Source organism: Urocampus carinirostris, chromosome 15, assembly GCF_059441175.1.
Source record: "Urocampus carinirostris isolate Australia breed hairy pipefish chromosome 15, RoL_Ucar_1.0, whole genome shotgun sequence".
NCBI classification, from domain to species: Eukaryota; Metazoa; Chordata; class Actinopteri; order Syngnathiformes; family Syngnathidae; genus Urocampus; species Urocampus carinirostris.
Window position 1 is genome coordinate 26,601,401 of NC_142363.1, and position 21,765 is coordinate 26,623,165.

At 39.4% G+C, this 21,765-nt stretch overlaps 1 protein-coding gene across 2 annotated transcripts in view; it reads right to left on the reverse strand.

Moving 5' to 3' along the window:
- Positions 1-21,765, reverse strand: part of cnksr1 (connector enhancer of kinase suppressor of Ras 1) — a 61,813-nt gene that overhangs the window by 39,778 nt on the left and 270 nt on the right. For both annotated transcript variants that reach the window (XM_088354880.1, XM_088354879.1), the window contains exon 2: positions 3,092-3,249. In XM_088354880.1, coding sequence (XP_088211006.1) covers positions 3,092-3,249 — 158 coding nt within the window. The remainder of the gene's footprint in view (positions 1-3,091; positions 3,250-21,765) is intronic.

The following is a 21,765-nucleotide window of genomic DNA, read 5'->3' on the forward strand; positions in this document are numbered from 1 at the left end:
ATAGCCGGAGTAGCTCACCGAAGTCGTTGGGTTCATAATAATATGCAGCCAATGTCCCTTTATATCCGTGAGTGTAGTAAATCCAGGAGAATAAAATATTTACGAATACAGTATGGTAAAAAATGCTTTCTGTATGCCGTCAACCACGTGCTATACACATTCATCATTTTCGGCCAATTGCAGGCTTTGTTTTGCCGTTTAAGCCAATGCCAGCCTGTAAATGATAAAAAGGATCCGCCTCTTGACCTCGGAATAACTTTAGCCAATAGTGATCGATTCAACTGATGATTGACACATCTTTTTTGGCCAATTGCAGGCTTTGTTTTGCCGTTTAAGCCAATGCCAGCCTGTAAATGATAAAAAGGATCCGCCCCTTGACCTCCGAATAACTTTAGCCAATAGTGATCGATTCAAATGATGATTGACACATTGGTTAGCCAATGAAACGCCGGTAAAAAAATCACAGCATACACCGCGGACTACTTGGCGTTTGGGGGAAAATCTAGTCGGCGGCTGCTTGCCTTAGTTGCAAGACTTTCCGACTTAATATTGATCCATATACTGGTATAAGGCGCGTTGTATTATAAGGCGCATGGTCAGCTTTTGAAAAAAATAAAGGCTTTTAGGTGCGCCTTATAGCGCGGAAAATACGGTACCCTGTCCAGCTAGTAATATGCCAGTCAGCTATTTATCCATTTAAATTAAGCAGGGCAGTGCCAAATGTTTCAATCTATTATTATCATCATGATCATTACTATAATAATGATAATAATAATAATGATTATTATAATAATAATAATAAGGAAGTACCCCAATTTACGACATTTTCACTTTATGATAAAGAATGTCTTTTCAGCCCCACTTTACAGCATCGTCCCACCATATGACATCAACAACAAATTATATAAAATCTAACTTTGTGCATATGTAGAGTTAGGTCTGTAGATGCCTGTCTGCTATAAGTTTGCGTTACGACAAAATAAAAATGCAGATATTTTACTCGCTGAAGTCCCTCCCATAATGCTTTTCTCTCCCCTCATTCAGTTCGGAATATTGTGTGCTTCGTAAAGACATTGAGCATTTGTGCAATAGAATACTGTATTTTTTGGACTGAATTTATTCGCTATGTGTCCAAAGACTTGCAGTGATGCTATAGGGAGAAACAAAGACATGACAATTATGAAAACGAAGCCTGTCATTTTTGAAAAAATATAAAGACAGAACACGAATCGCTACTCTAGCCAAGTTGCATGGCAATAACCAATTGGCAATCGGGAAAATTATAAGGAGCGGATTGAAGCAACCAAGACAATTCTCAGAAGTAAGAGTTTCAAAATTAGTTTTCAGTTGATTTTCGACTCCTTCCCCATCTGCATCCACCCACTAACTCCAATGTACCAGCTCAAGTCACCTCACATCAAAAGTATATACTTTTTTTTTTACATGTGTTTTCTTTTTCTTTTTTTATTGAATCATACAGATATAACACATTAAGTAGTACTTGCTATACACTATATTGTTATTTTAAAGATTTTATCTGGGGTACCGGATCTTTAAAATGCTTAAGCTAACTACCATAGATTTCTATTCCCTGCTATAGAGCCATTTCACTTTGCGATCCCGACTTTAGAACGGATTTATTGTGTATCCAGGGCGTTGACTGCATTTATTTGGGTATTGCTGTTACGGCCAAACGTTAGACGTTTTCGTTCGTGGCCTGAAATATTCATTTTTGGTGCGAGCCTAAATAGGCTACCTGCTGAGGGTTTTTTTTAGTCTTCAACCTGTTATAATTCAACAAGCCATTAATCACTTCATTAATAATTATCTCCGATATTTGGGAGCCTGGGCTTGTTTTTTAAAACAGCACAGCAAAAAGACATGTTGTCTCTAAACCAGGCATGTCAAACAAATGGCCGCTTTACAACGTGCTTCACACTTTTTCCTTTTACACACTAACTGACCAATAGCAGCATCAGCCATGCAAGGCAACTACCTGCTATCGGGGGCATATGGGATTCAGTGTCTTGTCCAAGGACACTTCGACATATGACACAGAGGAGCCGGGAATCGAACCTGCGACCTCTTGATCCCAAGACGAGCGTTTTACCTTTAACCTGACCCGCTGCAAATTTCTGAGTATGTCAAAAAAAAAAAAGGAAGGAAGTCTCAAGTTCATTTCTATCAAAATGTATGATTTTTTTTAGATAAATGCAAACCAAATGCTCCAGAAGGGCAATAAAGGTGTAAACAATGGTTCTAACCATGTTTGAGACTACTTATTGTAGTGAACAGGTTTTCTCTGTGATGAAGACAATATTGTGCAGTATTTTCTCAGCTACAGTAGGCCCAGCATGGTAGTTGTATCTGATGTTATCGACCGGTCAATGCTAAAATCCTTATTTTGTATTTCTTTTTTATTCATTTCAAAGCATTATGACAATTGAGGCAAGCCTATTTTATTCATAGCTCCCACTTGAGTTTGTTTAGTGTGGTGTGTTGGTTCTGATGTAAAGCTATTTATTCAACTGTTAAAATAAACACTTTGTTAACACGTTCAATGTTCAAATTTAAAAAATAATCACTTTTTCCCATTGTGAATAAAGGTTAGACGGTTAAAGGTGAGAAAAGATCCCCTTCCATCCTTGATTATAATGTTTAGGGTAGGCTTAAAATCTAGGCGGAATAATACAGATTAGTACTGAAAAAAGAAGCTTGATATTTGGCGTTCGCACTTCTTTCACCTGAAAACATAAAATCTGGATCCGGCCCGAGTTTGACATGCCCACTTTAAACTGTTTTCAAAGTAAGATTTTGAGATGTGAAGTCAATGGATACGACAATATTGTTCAACTTCCAGGAAAACTTCAGATTTTCAGAGCTGATATTAAATTTTAAAGGCCAAAACGTGTTCAGGACAGAACACGATGTTTAACAACATGTGCTTCAATTTGGTATTAGACTGTAAATGATTGTGAGGACAAACACATGACATCTTCAATGCCCTCAAGATAAGAATCCCTAGACTCCCTGTCACCATGGTCACCTACTGTACAGATAATACACAAGACCGCATGGAGCAAGGCCTCACCAGGGAGCACAGCTTTTCCACGGCCTCAAGGATCAATTCTTGGTGGCCGATTTTGGAAACTCCGAGCCTGTCCAGGTCCTCTGAGGTCAGTTGGAGGAGATCCAGGCCTGAGAGATGCCACTCTGAGAAGGCATACCGATGCAAGGGAGCATCCAGACCTGGTACGGGGATGCAGCAGGAAAGAAAACATGCTCAGACTTGCACTCAAAACATGGCCAATGTAAAATGATTGTGCTGAAAAACCATAAACCCAGGTTTCTTTCCTAAATGTATTGCAGGGCTGAATGATATAGCTCAAAATCTGGGTATTATCAGTGAGTCTGGGTCAGGCATGTCAAACAAAGGGCCAGCAGGCCGGACCCAACCAATGTGATGATTTTAACTGGCCTGCCACAAATTTCTCCGTATGTCAGAAAGAAAACGCGAGTCTCTAGGTCATTTCTATCAAAAGTTAAGATTTTTTTTTTTAAATAAATGCAGACCAAACGCTCACTCTCACCACTGAAGGGCATTCAAGGATATACTCATAGCGTTAGTAGTCCAAGCCTAGGGGAGAACATGCAAACTCCCCACAGGAGGATTCGATCCCATGACCTCAAAACTGTGCTGTGGACACGCTAACCACTTAGATTCTTTTAAAGCACTTGATAAGTTTATATTTTGTAGACACTCAAAAGAAGGAGAGAAGACATCAATTAATTTTTAATTGCAAGGAGAACAAAAGAGGACTGCTCAAAAAAATATCAAGATAAGAAAATTCCAAACTGTTTTAAAGGTCCTCCCCCGAGCCTTCGCTTTTCATTTAATTCAACATGGAGATGATTTGGAACATTTCCAACATTAATTTTTCACAAAATATCCCTGTTACTTAAGTTTTTGCTGCACCAAATTATTGATACGTTCTGAAGAACAGTAAGCCATCCCTTTTGTGCCTAAGGTAGTGGCTTTTTCTTTTAGACCGAAATCTAGAACCATATTTTTCTTTTTTTTTCTTTTACTTTTATGATTCTATATATATTTTTTTTAATCTATTGTTTGTTAATCCAACATTGACTGCAGCCTGGTCATCCCGGAAGGGAGATGACCTCATGTGCGGTCCCTTCTCAAGGTTTCTTCATTTTCCTCATTCTGAAGTTTATGAGTTTTTCCTTGCCCTCATGTAGGTTTTAGATCAGGGGATGGTGTCATAATAGTCTGTAGTTTGCAACAGTCTGTGGTATGTGCAGCCCTTTGAGACTCCTTGTCATTAAGGGCTATATAAATACAGTAAACATGACTTGACTTTCTGTAGTTTACTCAGATTTAACCAAGATCACATGGCAACTACATTTGATAGACTTATTTCTATGCACACTGGAGAGAGCAACACAATATCCATGCAAATAAAGTATGAAAAATACTTTCAATTAATTTTAATAATGCAGTTATTGTATAATAGATATAATATTAATGGTGCGTTATTTGAAATGCTACTATTTTCACTGAAGGGAGGCAGGAACAGACTAAAGAGATTCCCATTTTATTTTCTTGAAAGATTATTATATATATTAAGTAGCAAGCGTGGTCATGAAACAAATTATGTGAGCATCACGAGGCAAAACGTGGAGGACGGAAGATTTAAGAGTGAGACATTTTGGTGTGAACGGATTGAAGGGATTTGCAAGGGTGCTCAATTCCTTACTGGTTAATCCACACATCCATTCTGGAAACTGGTGACAACCCCTGCGGGTTACCTAGGATTAATCTGTCAATCAGTGGTACTGCATGGTACTGATTCTTAGACCAATGCTTCTTAAAGTGGAACCAAAGTATTTGACCAGTGAGTGAGCAGGAAAATTAAATAATATCTGTAATATATATATATATATATATATATATATATATATATATATACTGGACTGTCTCAGAAAATTAGAATATTGTGATAAAGTTCTTTATTTTCTGTAATGCAATTAAAAAAACAAAAATGTCATACATTCTGGATTCATTACACATCAACTGGACTATTTCAAGCCTTTTATTATTTGAATATTGCTGATTTTGGCTTACAGCTGAAAAAAACTCAAAAATCCTATCTCAAAATATTAGAATACTTCCTCAGACCAAGTAAAAAAATAATTTTATAACAGCAAAACTAAATCAAACATTTGAAAATGTCCATTGATGCACTCAGTACTTGGTTGGGAATCCTTTTGCACGGATTACTGCATCAATCCGGCGTGGCATGGAGGCAATCAGCCTGTGGCATTGCTGAGGTGTTATTGATGCCCAGGATGCTTCGATAGCGGCCTTCAGCTCATTTGCATTTGTAGGTCTGGTGTCTTTCATCTTCTTCTTAACTATACCCCACAAATTCTCGATGGGGTTCAGGTGAGGGGAATTAGCAGGCCAATCAAGGACAGTGATGCCATGGTCAGTGCACCAGTTACTGGTGGTTTTGGCACTGTGGGCAGGTGCCAGATCATGCTGGAAAATGAAATCCTCATCTCCATAGAGCTTTTCAGCAGATGGAAGCATGTAGCGCTCTAAAATCTCTTGGTACACAGTTGCATTTACTCTGGACTTGATGAAACACAGTGGACCAACACCAGCAGCTGACATGGCTCCCCAAACCATTGCTGACTGTGGGAACTTCACACTGGATTTCAAGCAACTTGGATTTTGCTCTTCTCCAGCCTTTCTCCAGACTCTGGCGCCTTGACTTCCAAATGAAATGCAAAACTTGCTTTCGTCTGAAAAGAGGACTTTGGACCACTCTGCAACTGTCCAGTGCTTCTTCTCCATAGCCCAAGTCAGACGCTTCTTCCGTTGTCTTGAGTTCAGAAGTGGCTTGACCATGGGAATACAGCTATTGTAGCCCATTTCCCGGACACGTCTGTGAACTGTGGCTTTTGATACCTGGACTCCAGCTTCAGCCCACTGTCTTTGAAGCGCCCTCAAATTCTGGAAGCGGCTCTTCTTCACAATTTTGTTAAGGCTGCGGTCATCTCTCTTGGTTGTGCAGCGTTTCCGGACACATTTTTCCCTTCCAACAGACTTTTTGTGGATATGCTTTGAAACAGCACTCTGTGAACAGCCTGCTCTTTGAGAAATTTCTTTTTGTGTCTTACCCTCCTGATGGAGGGTATCAATGATGGTCCTCTGGACAGCAGTAAGATCAGCAGTCTTCCCCATACATGTGATTTAGTTTACTGAACCAAGCTGAGTGTTTTTAGGGCTCAGGAAACCCTCGCAAGGTGTTTCGAATTAATTAGATGATTCAGGTGATCAGTTGAATAGCCTACTTGTATACTTTTTCATGATATTCTAATATTTTGAGATATGATTTTTGAGTTTTCTTAAGCTGTTAGCCAAATTCAGCAATATTAAAATAATAAAAGGCTTGAAATAGTTCAGTTGATGTGTAATGAATCCAGAATGTATGACATTTTTGTTTTTTTAATTGCATTACAGAAAATAAAGAACTTTATCACAATATTCTAATTTTCTGAGACAGTCCAGTATATATATATATATATAGTTCTTAACATTATCCATTTTTATTTTAGGGTTTGAATAAAGATGCTTTTTCGGCTCTTCTTTTTGGCATTTTTCTCATTATACGACATCCACTATATAAAAAAAATGTGTGTACCCTAAAACCCATAAATTTCAGACGTTGCAGTGTTGGTGTGAATGTAGTAACGTCTATAAGATGCCTCTCGACGTCATATAAAATGCTGGACTGTTATTAGTTGTGTTACAGCATCATGGAAATTTTGATATACTATTGGCTGAATTATCTCCCATAATGCCTCTCCCTTTGTTCAGTTGAGAATATCCTGTGATTTGAAAGGACTTTGCAACTCGGTGGTATAATAACGAAGCTTGCGCTTATTATGATTATCTTGTTATGGAATCTAGCCGTAACCAATCGACAACTGGGACTCTTATTTGAAAAAGGGAGGCGATTAAAGGAACAAAGTCTTCTGAAAGCATGACAATTATTGCAAGCATAAGTACTAGAATTCATTTATATTTTTATCTGCCCTGTCCTCGGCCTTCTGCATCCACCTACTAGTCTGTTGTACCAGATGAAGTCAGGCATATAAAATGTCATTTTTTTCTCTATATCTTTTAATAATGTCGTACTTAATATATGCTACTTTATTGTTTTAAATGTTTTTAAATGTGCCCTGCGACTGGCTGGCAACCAGCTCAGGGTGTCCCCTGCCCACTGCCTGAAAACTGCTGGGATGGGCTCGAGCACCCCGTGACCCTACTGAGGATAAGCGGTGCAGAAAATGGATGGATGTTTAGAACTGGGCCAATGGGGGTTTTGAACACATTTGCTAATTGCTAAAAGTTTACAGATATTTCCTCTTGCATGGGTTTACTGTAATCAAAAATAGAGGTCTACAATTAAGTTGTGTAAACCCATTCAATGCGGATCAAATTTAGTTTAAAAAATTGTTGTTTTTGTTGGGTTTACATCATCTAATCTGGTTCGAATTGATCCCCCAAAACATCACATTTTTAACGCCTTGATAAAGATGCTTTTTAAACTTTCACTTTTTATCCAAATGGATGGAACGTTAGCGTATTTCTTAACATTTTTGCAACCAGTCTTTTGTTTATTACGTTTTTCCTGCATTATGTTTCGGTAAAGAATGTCCACTGCGTTTTAATTTATGACAATAAAGGCAACTCTATTCTACCAGTTGTGTTTTTTTTTCCTTGTTTAACACAAAAATAATTGTTGTTGAGTTTATGTTGTCTAACGTGGTCCAGATTAAACCCATCTAAAGTTTGCTTTACAACATCTTGGCAAAGCCATTTTTTTAAAGAAACTTTGGCATTTTCTAACATATTTTCAACCTTTTTTGCTAGGTGGGTTACTTCTAAGCGGCACGGCGGTTGAGTGGTTAGCATGTCCACGGCACAGTTCTGAGGTCGTGGGATCAAACCTTCCTGTGTTGAGTTTGCATGTTCTCCCCGTGCTGGCCTGGGTTTCATATGGGCAATCCGGTTTCCTCCCACATTCCCCAAAATAAATGCATTTTTGGTTAGTTGGCCGGTCCAAATTGTCCCTAGGTGCGAATGAGCGAGTGACTGTGACCGTTCACTGTATGTCCTGGCTGGCAACAAGTTCAGGGTGTCCCCTGCCCACTGCTCAAAGATGGCTGGGATGGGCTCCAACAACCCCGCGACCCTACTGAGGATAAGCAGTGCAGGTAATGGGTGGGTTATTTCTACAAGTTTTGTTTTGATATCCTTTTGTTTCTTTCTTTTCTCTTTCTTGCACATCCCATCCGATGTGGACAAAATTAGGTCCAAAAACAATTGATGTTTTTTGGTGACGCCCTTTAATGTGGTCCAAATTGAACTACCAAAATCATCTCTTCAACATCTTGACAAAGTCGCTTTTTGAATTCCCACTTATCAACCACATAGACATCTTAAACGTTGGATTTAAAGATAAAGCTGGTCTTATATTACACATAATTAAGTCGAATAGTTGTCGCATTTAAATTGTGTAGTATTGTTTAAATTGCCCCCCCCCCCACACACAAAAAAAAATCATCTTTTCAATGTTTTGAATAAGATGTTGGTACAACTTTCACTTTTCAACCAAATAATAATCCTAAAACAGCAGTGTTGACCATGTAAATGGTAAAAGGTCTGCATTTATATACCGCTTTTGAAGCCAATGAAGACCTCCCAAATCGCTTTACAATGTGCTTCACACTTACTCATTCACACACACTCACAGACCGATATCAGCGTTGGCCATGCAAGGCGACTTATCGGGGGCATAAGGGATTCAGTGTCTTGCCCTGCCGGGAATCAAATCTGCGACCTCTTAATCCCCAGACCAACGCTTTACCCCCAGAGCGACGGCCGTGACTGTGGTCTAACTTTAACCCCCCAAGGAAGCCTTTTTATCTCTTGACATAACAATTTAATCAACTTTCACTGTTAGACTATACAGTATAGACATTTTATAGAAACTTTGCATATTTTTAATGCCTTATCAACCAGATTTTGCCCGTTTACTACAGGTTTTTCCTAAAGTGCCACGTCTAATCTCCTGGTAAATAAGGTACACTAGATTGTAATTACTGTAAAGAAGCCACAACTTTTTTCCCTAGCTTAGAACCCAGCGGCTAATGCAACGAATGCGGCCAATTTACGCATTTTTTTCCTAACGGCCGCCATAGGAGCCCTACGTGTAAAGCATGAGACAGGTGGAATATATGTGTCAAGGAAGACGCAGGTTTAATGCAACTTCGGGCTTCATGCATGAATAAAACTAGCAAGAACCAACCATCATCATGGAAAAGGTGTCATTCGAAAGGGGAGCGCTAACTACCATATTGGGTCTAATTTTACGGATCTATTCATTTGTAAATGGAAATAATGTGGCGAAACGAACGGTACAAGAAGCAACGTCCAAAGAAGCTGTTGTGGTAAATACACTTGCATTTGTAGAATGGATTTGCATACATGTAGAAATTTAGAAAGACTTGCTTACAGTTGTGGGAAAAAGGTCGGGTAGACATCCTTGAAGATACTCTTGGCAGACATTAAGTTTCCTTGAAGATAGCGTGCAAGGGACGGGACGCTCTGTACTTGATACGTGATACAGGACCGCCTTTTGGGGTGTACTCAATCGAAGCCTAATCGTCACTACCAGCTTTAAATACATTGTCATGTTCCTAGCTCTGTTAGATCTTTATTGACGCATCAATAAAGTGACATCTCCCTCCGTAACGAGGCTGGCTCCTGTCTATTTCTCTTATCCACATATGAGAAGACTTTTCTCTCGATTATCGGACCTCCAATTTCTCCAACATTTGGCGCCCAACGTGGACTGGCACTAATTAAGTAAAAAAGAAAAGGGAGGAGGACTTCTCAGTGGACCTGTCTCGAATAAGCGAGTGAGGTAAGGAAAGTTTTTTCTCTCCTTATTTCGGTTTGCTTGTCGAGATTCGTGGGAGGACAGGAGCCTGTGACGTCGGAGCTAAATTATGAAAATGCGTGCACGTGGAATTTTCCGTCTATAATCAGGCCCAAGTTCGGACGGATGAGATATGTAAACTGAGTTGAGATTTATTTATTTTTTTTGTGTCCCGGGAGTTCGGTGCTCAAAGAATCCTGTTTGTTTTGGGACGTAGGCTGCTTGAAAAAGGAAAAAGGCTAATTTTACCTGGATAAAATGGTGCAGCGGCGTCGGTATTTGTAGATTTATAATTGTCTTGTGATCTGTATGGAAACGGTGATGAGACGTCATCATTTGCTGAAGTGACAGTTCGGGAGTAGACGATCTATGTGTGGTTAATACGGGGCATGTTTTATGTGTTTCCCTAGTCGATTGATGGTTTGGGAGGGATATGTAACCTTGCACTTAGGAAAAAGTGTGGTGCATGGAACCTCGCCATTTTCTACAATCTGAAAAGTTATACCGACGTTAGAAAAATGAGCAGTAATCAGATGTTGTATTATTAAGATATATTCGCATAGAAACAAGCGATACAAAGAATGTGTGAGAATTGCTGACATGTTTTCAGTCTGGGAAATGTCTCATTCGGAAATGTTGGTGTGTGTGCCAGCTGGCGATAATTGTGCGTGTGTCTCTCTGTCTGTGGATGTGTGTTCTGTTCGGTTCGGTTTCTCCCCCGGCCACCTGAGTGAGTGTGCGCGGGTGATTTATACTTAACTGTTTAAGGGCTAGGAGAACCTGTGTTTCTTTTTGTCTTTTTTGTTTTTTTTGTGTTGTTTGGCGTTGGGAGAGGAGTTAAGGACGCATGGATGAATGATGGAGTGACTGCTTATTCTACATTTTACGGTCTTGTATGTGCGTTAAAGTGTCTTGCTTTTTGTGGGTTGTTCTCGCACCCAAAGCTCACCCCCACCCCACCCCCGTCTTTCCCCCGTCTTTCGCTCTGTGTGAGTTGAGCTCAACCGTATGTATTAGGGTGGTCCTTATTTTTCGACTTTTAAAATTTCATGCTCTGACCCCTTGAATATGTTCCAATATATACAAAACGTAATTAGGCAAAGTTTCATCAAAATCAAAGGATATTTAGAGGTCGCTCAAGGCCTCTGAAATTTTGGTATGAAAAATAAGGATTTTTCGCACATTATATCAGACCTAGTGTACAAAGTTACTTGTAACTTTTCTTGTGTTACAATTATAAGCAATGGACTGAAATTGGATGTTCTAAAACGCCGTACACATAGGGTTAAGATTTCCGTTTTTTCTCGAAAATTGCCAAAATTTTACCATTTTGGGAAATTTCAAAGTCGTTGAGCTACCTCTAAATATTATCCAAATTGTTCAAAATTGCACACAGTGTGTTTTTATCGATATAAGAACATATGCGGGGGGTCAGAGCCCAATATTTCAAAAAAAAAAAAATCGACCCCCATTAAGGACCACCCTAGTATGTATTCCCCCCGTCTTTCCCCCGTCTTTCCCCCGTCTTTCGCTCCTTTGCTGTATGGAAAATAAATAAAAGTGGAGGGATTACTTAATTCGTCAAGTGCTCCGTTTGCGTGTGGCCTTTAGATTTGTGAGATCTTGTTCCGATAAACGTGATAAGTATAGTTTGGGTAAATTGAGGAAACAATTTGGCAAGCATTTTGAAAAGACAATGAGGAGCAGATTACTCGATCTTGAGGAAGACCATGAAAAATTTAAGATTTTAATTGCTAAGGTGATGTCTTCATGGTCATTAAACCTAGACTAAACATCCGAGTTTGTAAACATGACCGATTTAACAGGATTCAGAAGTCAGACGCACTGTTGAAAAAGGCTGAAGATGGAAAGAAAAACAAGCAAAGAACAAACAAAGACGTTCACTCATCCGTTGTCTGCGCCGCTTGTCTACAGCAGGGTCGTGGGGACACTGGAGCACATCCAGGCTGTCCTCAAACAGTGAGCAGGGGGCAATCTGAACTGATTGCAGCCAGTTTCGAGGAGAAAGAGGTAGACGACTGGGCGCCAAGGTCAGTGTGGCACTGATAAAGCTCATGGGCGCATTCCTACAGCGGATTGCGAGTGGAACGTCACAATGGCCTGAGCCAGACGGCCAAGGCCGTCGACGAGGCGGTGATAACGAACAACACGAGTCTGCATTGAATCACGCTAGAATCTTGTTGATTGACGTAGTGTTTACAAATCTGAGGAATATTGATACGTTTGGATTGTGAATTATTTTATTTTTAACACAGAAATACTGCTAAGATTGTATTTTGAATCTGCTTTCCAGGAAAACGGTGATGTGTCTCCAGATGCAGGAGCATCAGGAGGATTATTAAGGAGAATAGGTAACAGGGGAATACCTTTGACTTTATATCAGATACAAGTGCACAATTTAAAAATGTTATGCAAGGGGGGGGTGTGAAATAGCTGGAGAAATAAGGGAGTAGGTCTCCGTATTTACAGGCCACGGTAGACGGAGAGAATAATAATGGAAAAGAGTAAATGGAATATTAAAATCAAAGATAAACAAGATCTTTGTGAGTACTAGGCTCAACTGAGGGGATGCGCTACAGTTAGCGCTGATGAGTTATCGCATGCAAACTCATTGGATCACGCATTTAACACCGCATGAAATGCTAACAGGCAGACCAGCGCCGCATCTAGGAGGTCCCTACAAGGGACCGCCACTTGAGCAACTACAAACTGAACTGAGAGACTGAATGGGACAATTGACGGCTGTCATCTACCGGCTGGTTAAGAGACAAGAGTCCAAGGTCGAACAACCATTTGAAAATACGTCCCAGGGGATCTCGTCTACATCAAGGTTTCAACGAAAGTGGAACCATCCGAGGCGTGAGGGACCGTACACCGTCGTGAGGGCAACGCCGGCCGCAGTCCAGGTCGAGGGCAGCTCAAAATGGTACCATCTGAACCGCGGTACCACGGCTCACGCTGCCACCGTCAACGGGACCAAGCAAGATCAACAGGGCAGTAACGTTAAAATTAGGAAAACAAGATGTGGATGACAAAGCTGTGTGTGATAATAAATTGTCTGATATGATTGTTACTAGGAGCAGAGCTCGAGAAATCGCAGCGGCGAATGGAAATTGCGGGTCCGAAAGTGCAACCGGAGATCCAAAGAGCGACGCTGCAGTTGCAGACCATGACGCATCCTAGAGACAGCGGCCCGGTTAAGTGTGACACTACTGTATAACATGCCAAAACGGTTGAGGATTTGGAAAGTACAAGTACATTTTACCTCATGAAGGGCTCACTGGCCCTGAGGTATGGAAGCTCGAAAGTACCAAAATTAAAAATATTACAGGAAAAAAGAAAAAATGTGAGATATGACGAAAATGTGTAAAATATAATTCTTAGAATATGGTTTCATAAGAAACATGCACTCGAAATCTTTTAAAGGGACAGTGTGTATAAATTGACCCCAAGATGTCTCTGCACTGTGGAGTGCAACCGAAATAAAAGTGCTTAACGGGATGAATAGGAGAGTCACAGTGCATAAGCACTATTTTCCACTGCCTCTAGGTGATGCTCATGTTATGGAAAACTTCAGTAACTCTAGTTTACAGTCACGTAGTCACACCAGCAGTCCCTGTTTTGGATATAAATTGCTAAAAATACTTTATAAGAAAGCTAATTAAACGATTTAGGTTCACTATCAAGACATTTCTAATAAAAACTCGCAGGAAAAAACCTTAACCGAGAACGAACGTTTTATCCAGAAGCTGTAGCAAAGAAACTCAAACGTTTTGATTGGGTAAGTGTTAGGAACTATAAACAGGACATGCGCGCTTTTACTCCATTGCCCAGCGCCTGTGCTAAAAGTAAATACGTAAGTATCTTCAGTTGTAGGAATTTTTGCAAGGCACTGATAAAGTAAGCAAAAATAAATAAAAATAAATAAATCACAAAAGTAGCGAAAATAACACGGGAGCTGCTGGAGTGGCTGCCGTTTGTGACGGCGCCGGAAGTAACGTTATCAAATACATTTTTCCACAATTGGGTCAGAATTAAACCTCTAGGGTTTAATCCAGCCATTCATGTGCAGTAAACCAAAGGAGAACAAGAAATGGGATGGTAAAGTATTACGATAATGTAAATCCTACTACAGAAATTCTATGAAATTACTAGAAAACGGAATATAGAGCTTGAAAAACGGGACATAGTATATGGTACGGCTATAGTTCTAAAAAGACCAACTACAGAAATTCTGCAAGAATACTGCTACAAAACTACAACAGCATTAATACTAGCGCTACTAAAAAAGAAAAAAACCCTTCAAAAATACTACAACAGACTTCGAAAATATTACAGAATCTTATTTTGTAAATATTATAAGATACTACTGCAGGAATGGTTGAGTTAAGTGCAGACCAGACCAGATCTCAATCGCTTAACGACCAGTTACTTCTATTCAGCAAAATTGTCCAACGCTTAGGGAATAAACAAAACAGCAACTGGCTTACAGGCAAACAGGAACTCAGACTAGGAATACTCATAAAACAGGCTTTTACTCAGAACAGGCAAGCCCTTAAGAAGGACACACGCAAATTAGACGGTCGTCACGGCGACCATGCTGGACATGACAGAAATACTACATACGTGCACAACTACAATAACACAGTTGTATCTCTACTTATACGTTTAATTGGTTCTAGCAGTAAATATGGAATGATGAAACTATTGTAAATCGAAACACATTATCAATTTGAATCAATTGGATTGAAACGGGATTAGTCCGTTCCGAAAGCAAACGAACCTTGTTGAATCAACTGCAATTGCCCTGAAGGTATGCTGGTGTTCAGTAGGGGTTCATACATATACACAAAATAGATAAACATGAAATAAATATAATGAAATATAACATCATAACTGTAAATGAGAAAAACTGGATGTGTCCCCAGGCTCGTGACGCCAAAAGTTTGCCCACCCTTGACTTAGAACCATTGTTTTTGGGACGATGGACTGGTGGTTAATTGCGCTTTTAATGACGGATTTCTTTTTAGGTTCTTTTTAAGAAGCAGAATGTTGGAAAAAAATTTTGCGCTGATTGTAGGCGATGATGAAATAGGTCGATAAATTCTCTATAGAGCGTGACGTCTCGTTTGGTTTCATGTTATAGTCATCATAGTTCCATTCCACTCCATTTAGTTATTAGTATCGATACGACGACACACACACACGCACACTGCTGTCGTCTTAAAAAGAAAAAAAACTGAATCGTCTCTGCACCGCACAACACAGTGGCCACGATCACACTCTCAGTCCACTCTTGGCGCCCATGCTCAGTCATCCCTCTCCTCAGAGCGCCCTAAACCTTGCTTCCTTGATTGAGTAGAAGGACGTGTATAAATAGTGCAATTGCGATAGAAGACAAGTTTGAATTACTGAAATTCCGAGTATTATGGGATGAGTCAGACGAAAGAGAGACATAGATTGTGAACTTAGGTTTTAACTCAGGGGGGAAGTTGAGACATTCCGTAAAAATAAGTTAAAACCTAGTTTTTTCCGAAATTGATGAAAAATTGTCTTCTGAATAAGCTCTCCATATAACTGTTTTTTGAGATTCAAATTACGAAATTTGGACGGATATAAAAATATTACACAGAAGAAATGTTGTAATATTACAAAATTTACAATGTTTGTCAAATTGATTAACAAAAATCAATTAAGATAACCATTCACCATTAGAAAATCGCCCACATTGAGAACATTTTGGGATGGTATTTTTCATTTTTGGCAAAATCATTCACTTTGAGCGTGAATTACCTACTTTCTTTGCAAAATACTGTTATTTTGAACAAATTTACTTACTGAAAAGATCATATATAGGTTATGATTTTTATAAAAGGCAGAACAAAGAGTGAATCATAACAATAAAAACGTCTTTTCTTGGGTTAAATTGACAATTTAACAATCTATCCTGGTCATCTGCCTCGAGGGGAATGGCCAACAGCAAGATAACACGTTGAAAATCAAAAGAAAATGCAAATAAAAAGTGCATACAAATTTTTTCTCGGATGTGATCAACCTACAAAAGAGAACACTCAAACACTCAAATCAGGGTAAATGATTCTGACAAGGATAATGGTTAAACTGATCCAGTGACTGTATTTAGTGAAAAAGCAAAATTTGAAATTTAGAACTGACAATTTAAAAAATAAATTGTTTATCTTCTAGTTAGAATTTTGGGATAGAATGCTCAAAATGGATAGGGCATCTTATAGTGGGGATTTTGATTTTCACTTAAAATAAATATAAAGACGTGCAACCAGTCGGAGTGCCGATGGACTACCGAAAACCAAATGTGTTAACGACAGTACGGACTAAAGTGACGGATAATATGCTAAACCTTAATGTGACGATACAGGCGAGAAGGGTACCAACGCACTAAAGTCCAGAGAAACCTACACCCACGGCGACAGCACTGAAGGGTGAGGTTACAACGCCGACAGCCAAAAATGAGTGCACGGCCAGTACGTAAAATTCGGGAAATTGTGTAGAAGAGGAAAACCATAACCCTAACTCGGTAGTTGTGTAGGCGCATGGTCTCAATGTGCACTGGCTTAATTAGACTAATTAACTTAAATTTTTGTGGGCCCTCTGTCTTGTTTTATGTTTGTTCAATGTTGTAAGTGTTTGTATTCTTTCCTGTATTCTTATCTTTCTTGTCTATATGGTTGTCCAGCGTTTAATCGGCCCACGTAACTGAAAGGATTAACAGAAAAATATCGAAGGAAAAGGAAAAAGGGAACAATACAGTACTCATTGAGACGAGAAAAACGTTTTTGAAGAGGAAGACGGTTTAAAATGTATTGTTTTAGATAGAACCGATAGCACGTCTCGTTAGGAATCGAAAACGTTCGGTTTTTTTTTAGAAATCGTTTTGAAGCTAAGGGTGTGCAACATAACGTCCGAGAGCCTATGGAGTTCCCAGAACAATAAATGTTTTTTCAGTTGGAAAACGATGAATTTAGGGGCGAAAGGTCTAGAAAAATTATGTTTGGTTATTTTAGGTGCTTTAGATTATGTTAATGCCAGAATAACGCCAAGAAAGGATAGAATGATAACAAAAAAGAGTTCCGGTTTTCAGTTCAAAATTAGAAAATTAAGGTATGTGAAGACGAGGAAAAATCCAATTGAGTGAATTGGAATGGAGTAATTTGAGAATGAAAAGCATTGTTATACGAAAGTAGTGGAATAGCGTGAGTAAATTCTTTCTTTTCATTGAATATGGAGGGAAAATTCATTAAGTCGAATAAAAATGAGTAAGATGAAACATTGTAGATCGATGCACGTCATTTTCACATTAAGTAGGTGAAGCTAAGATAGTAGATTGAATTGGTTTGGAAAGAAAAATAAAAAATAAATAAATAAATAAATAAATAAATAAGTGAGATGGTTATATGTCAATTTCCCATGGGCTAAAGTGTTAGAAGGCGTAGAAGAAGGGAAAGTTATGTGGAAAATGGATTGTTGGCAGAGCAAGTAAGGAAGTTACAAATACAGAAAGATAAAAGTTAGTAAAAGAAGGTAAAAAGGGGAAAAGAAAGTAGGTGTTGAGGAAAAGAGAAGAGAGGGACATGCAAGTGACAAAAGGAAGGAATGTAAAGGGGAAAAGGTAATTGAATGAAATATTTTTGTTGACAATTGGCCGCAGTAAAGAAAGCATATGTTCCGGGTAGACGTGTATATCTAGATACCATCAGACAACCGAGAGGAATTCCAGAAGAATTTAAAGCTAGGAATGAAATTAAGTCTGGATTAGAATCGATATTTATCTGGATAACTCCGAATAAGAACGCAGAATGGATTAATTACATTTATTACAACCAGCAATGTTTTATTAATTACACTAACGAGGCCTTTAGTGCAATAGGAGAACAATTACATGAGACATCTAGGATGGCCTGGCAGAATCGTCAGGCCCTCGATTTTCTCTTAGCCAGTAAAGGAGGCGTGTGTCATATGATAAAGGAGGAATGCTGTACTTATATACCTTTAAATACATCCGAAGCAGGAAGCTTCACAAAAGCACTGTCAAAGATTCGTGAGTTGAGCAATGAAGTGACAGTAAATACTGAAAAGAACAGTATTTCTTTTGATTGGTTCTCGTCTACATTTGGGTACTGGGGTGGTATGTTAGCGAAAGGGGAAATTTTTGTACTAACTGTCGTAATAATTATGTGTTTGTTGTGTTTCTGTGCCATACCTATTCTTAAAAGAGGAATGCTTAAGACTTTTGGAGAAAAAATGACAGTAGTGGCTAATGCTAGGGTGGCAGAAGCTCAATGAGCACAGTTAGTGATTAAATATCCAAGCTTATTCCTGAGTGAGGAGGAACAGATGACTCAACTAAATTCAACACCTTGAATTTTATCTGGCAACGTTAATAGTCAGTCTACATTATAATAAAGAATGGAGCATCTGCGGAAAGAGACACATATGATGATCTGGACTGAATACGATATCAATTAGCACTATTGTTAAACACGCAACACACTATATAGCACTAGGAATAACAGCAACAAATATATTGGTTTCTGATTGTGATTCTTTTGTTGGTATGTCACACTGCCGGGGAGCAAGCTGCTGTCTGGGATGGTCAGGATGCATCGTCGCTTCTGGGTTTTTGGCTGCATGGAAACTGAGCGTGATGCCTGCTGGGATGAACACTCACTCCAACATCTGACTTCACGACACCCGTTGACGAATACGACAGTGCATGGTCTTCAAATTGTTCACGGGGGTCAGGCCAAAGGCCAATGTGTACACTGTATCACTATCCAGTCATGCACTCATCTTGAAATGTGTCGACGACTGTTACCAAAATTTGTTATCACTCACTTATCAGTTCAATTATTCATTTACCTTTATCACGTACCGATCAACCGTCGACGGTCCACGTGTATAATCCAGTATGTACGGATAAAGATAAATGAAGGGGGGGTTAGTGCATGGGTCAGATGTTTGGAGTGTTGGGGGTTTTTGTAAATGAAACATGAACAATGAAAGTTAGAATGATCACAGCAGGCTGACCGCCAGAATTTTATTTTATTTTCGATTCGCGTAAACTCTGTCCGTGTATTGATATCTATGATTTGTATTACTTTGCCACTACTCTGTATTGATTTTCAATTTTAATTTCCATTCAAAGTGGGAGTATAAACTCCCAAAAGGGGGGATAAGGTAACAGAAGAAAAAAAAAAAAAAGGGGGGATATGTTGTGGTAAATACACTTGCATTTGAAGAATAGATTTGCATACATGTAGAAATTTAGAAAGACTTGCTTACAGTAGTGGGAAAAGGTCGGGTAGACATCCTTGAAGATACTCTTGGCAGACATTAAGTTTCCTTGAAGATAGCGTGCAAGGGACGGGACGCTCTGTACTTGATACGTGATACAGGACCGCCTTTTGGGGTGTACTCAATCGAAGCCTAATCGTCACTACCAGCTTTAAATACATTGTCATGTTCCTAGCTCTGTGAGATCTTCATTGACGAATCAATAAAGTTGTATCTCCCTCCACGCGGCTGGCTCCTGCCCATCCTTATCCACATATGAGAAGACTTTTCTCTCAATTATCGAACCTCCAATTTCCCCAACATTTCGACAACAAAGCAAAAATGTTTAAGGCGGATTCCTATTTATCTGTTGGCATTATTGCGTGTTTTGGGGGGGATTTTACTGTCTCTATGTATGCTAAATTTGTTACCCCCCATCTCAATTTCTGTAACGTACTACTCTCAGGTCTCCCAAAGTCCAAAATCAAGAGCCTGCAGCTGGTACAGATTGTTGCCAAAAGGTTTTTAACTAATACAAGAAAGTTCGATCACATTACCAGATTTTAGCTCACCTGCATTGGCTCCCTGTTAGCTTAAGATGGGATTTTAAGGTTCTGTTGGTATTATACAAAATCATGCAAGGAATTGTTCCCTCATATCTTTCAGATTTAATTTACCCCTATTTTCCGGTCCGTAAACTTCACTCTGAAAATGCTGGTCTACTAGTGATCCAAGAAGAAAACCGCAGGTTCGAGAGCGTTCTCCATTCGGGCCCCGGTGCTGTGGAATACTCTGCTCTCTGAGATTCGTACGGCAACCTCAGCGGAACTGTTTAAATCTAGGCTTAAAACACACTTATATTCTATAGTTTATGAATGACCTATGTTTCATGTTGACAATATCTGTTTGCCGTTTGTTTTTGTGGCATCCATTGCAGCCGATTCATCCTGGAAGGGGGATGGCCTAATGTGTGGTCCCTCTCAAGCTTTCTTTATTTTCCCCATGTTGAGGTTTTTTGGGGTTTTTCCTTGCCCTCATGTAGGTTTTAGATCAGGGGATTGTGTAATAATAATCTGTACAGCCCTTTGAGACTCCTTGTGAATAAGGGCGTCACAATTAAACATGACTTGACCAAAATGTTTTTATCCAGCACTTTGAGTGGCATTCTTTTGCCTGAAAAGCTTATTACAAATGATTTTGATTTGATAGTCCGAATTTTACGGCAATGGCAATAGAATAGAATATGCCTTTATTGTCATTGTTACAATATTGTGACAACGAAATTGGACGACTCCAGTTCCACATATTTATTCCACATACTTGAGAAGACAGAGCTGTGCCCCACAATAGTATTGGCCTTTACGCATTGGTTAACTGCTGTTATAAGTGGCGATAAAAATTGTTCAAACCTCATATTATTAGAATATGATATAATGAAATTGTGAATGTGCTGTTAAAAATGTCGACAACAGTTGTTCAAATCTCAAATTGTTAGAAAATGATATAATGAAATTGTCTCATCTCATCCCATCTCATTAGTCGTACCGCTTATCCTCATTAGGGTCGCGGGGGGGCTGGAGCCCATCCCAGCCATCTCCGGGCAGTGGGCAGGGGGACATCCTGAACTGGTTGCCAGCCAATCACAGGGCACACAGGGACAGACAACTCATTCACACCTAGGGACAATTTGGACCGGCCAATTCACCTGACATGCATGTTTTTGGAACGTGGGAGGAAACCGGAGTGCCCGGAGGAAACCCACGCAAGCACGGGGAGAACATACAAACTCCGCACAGGAAGTCTGGAGCTGGATTTGAACCCACGACAGGTTCCCATGACATGAACTGTGCCGCACAAGCGCTAACCACTGTTAATTGCTGTTAAAATTGTCGAGAAAAATTGTTCGAACCTCACATTCTTTATTTGCTGTTAAAAGTGTCAATAAAAATGTTCAAAACTAACTCACAGCATCCAATATTGACAAAATTGGGTCGAAAAGTAATTGTTATTTTGTTCACGCAATTTAATGTGGTTCAAAATGGAAACCCCCAAAAATCGGGGTTTCAAGATCTTGACAAACATGTTTTTTGTAGTTAAATACACGTCTTTTGAACGGAAGCTCGGCATCTTTTAAATGTCTTTTGCTAGGTGAGTTTTTTTGATTTTCTTTTTCTTCTACGAGTGTTAACCCTAAACCACCTGTGGTTCCACTTCCACGCGAATTTAAGCTAGTTTTTTGACACCACGGGAAAAAAGAAAGACTGCGATGGCTTCTGTGGGCCACTTCCTCATTCCACCTCCACCTTTCACTTCCCGAAGGATTTTCGCCTGTTTTGTAATCGCCGTGTTTCTATTTATGACTTTAAAGTGGATCGAAGAGGAGAAGTAGAGTCCGAGGAGAAGT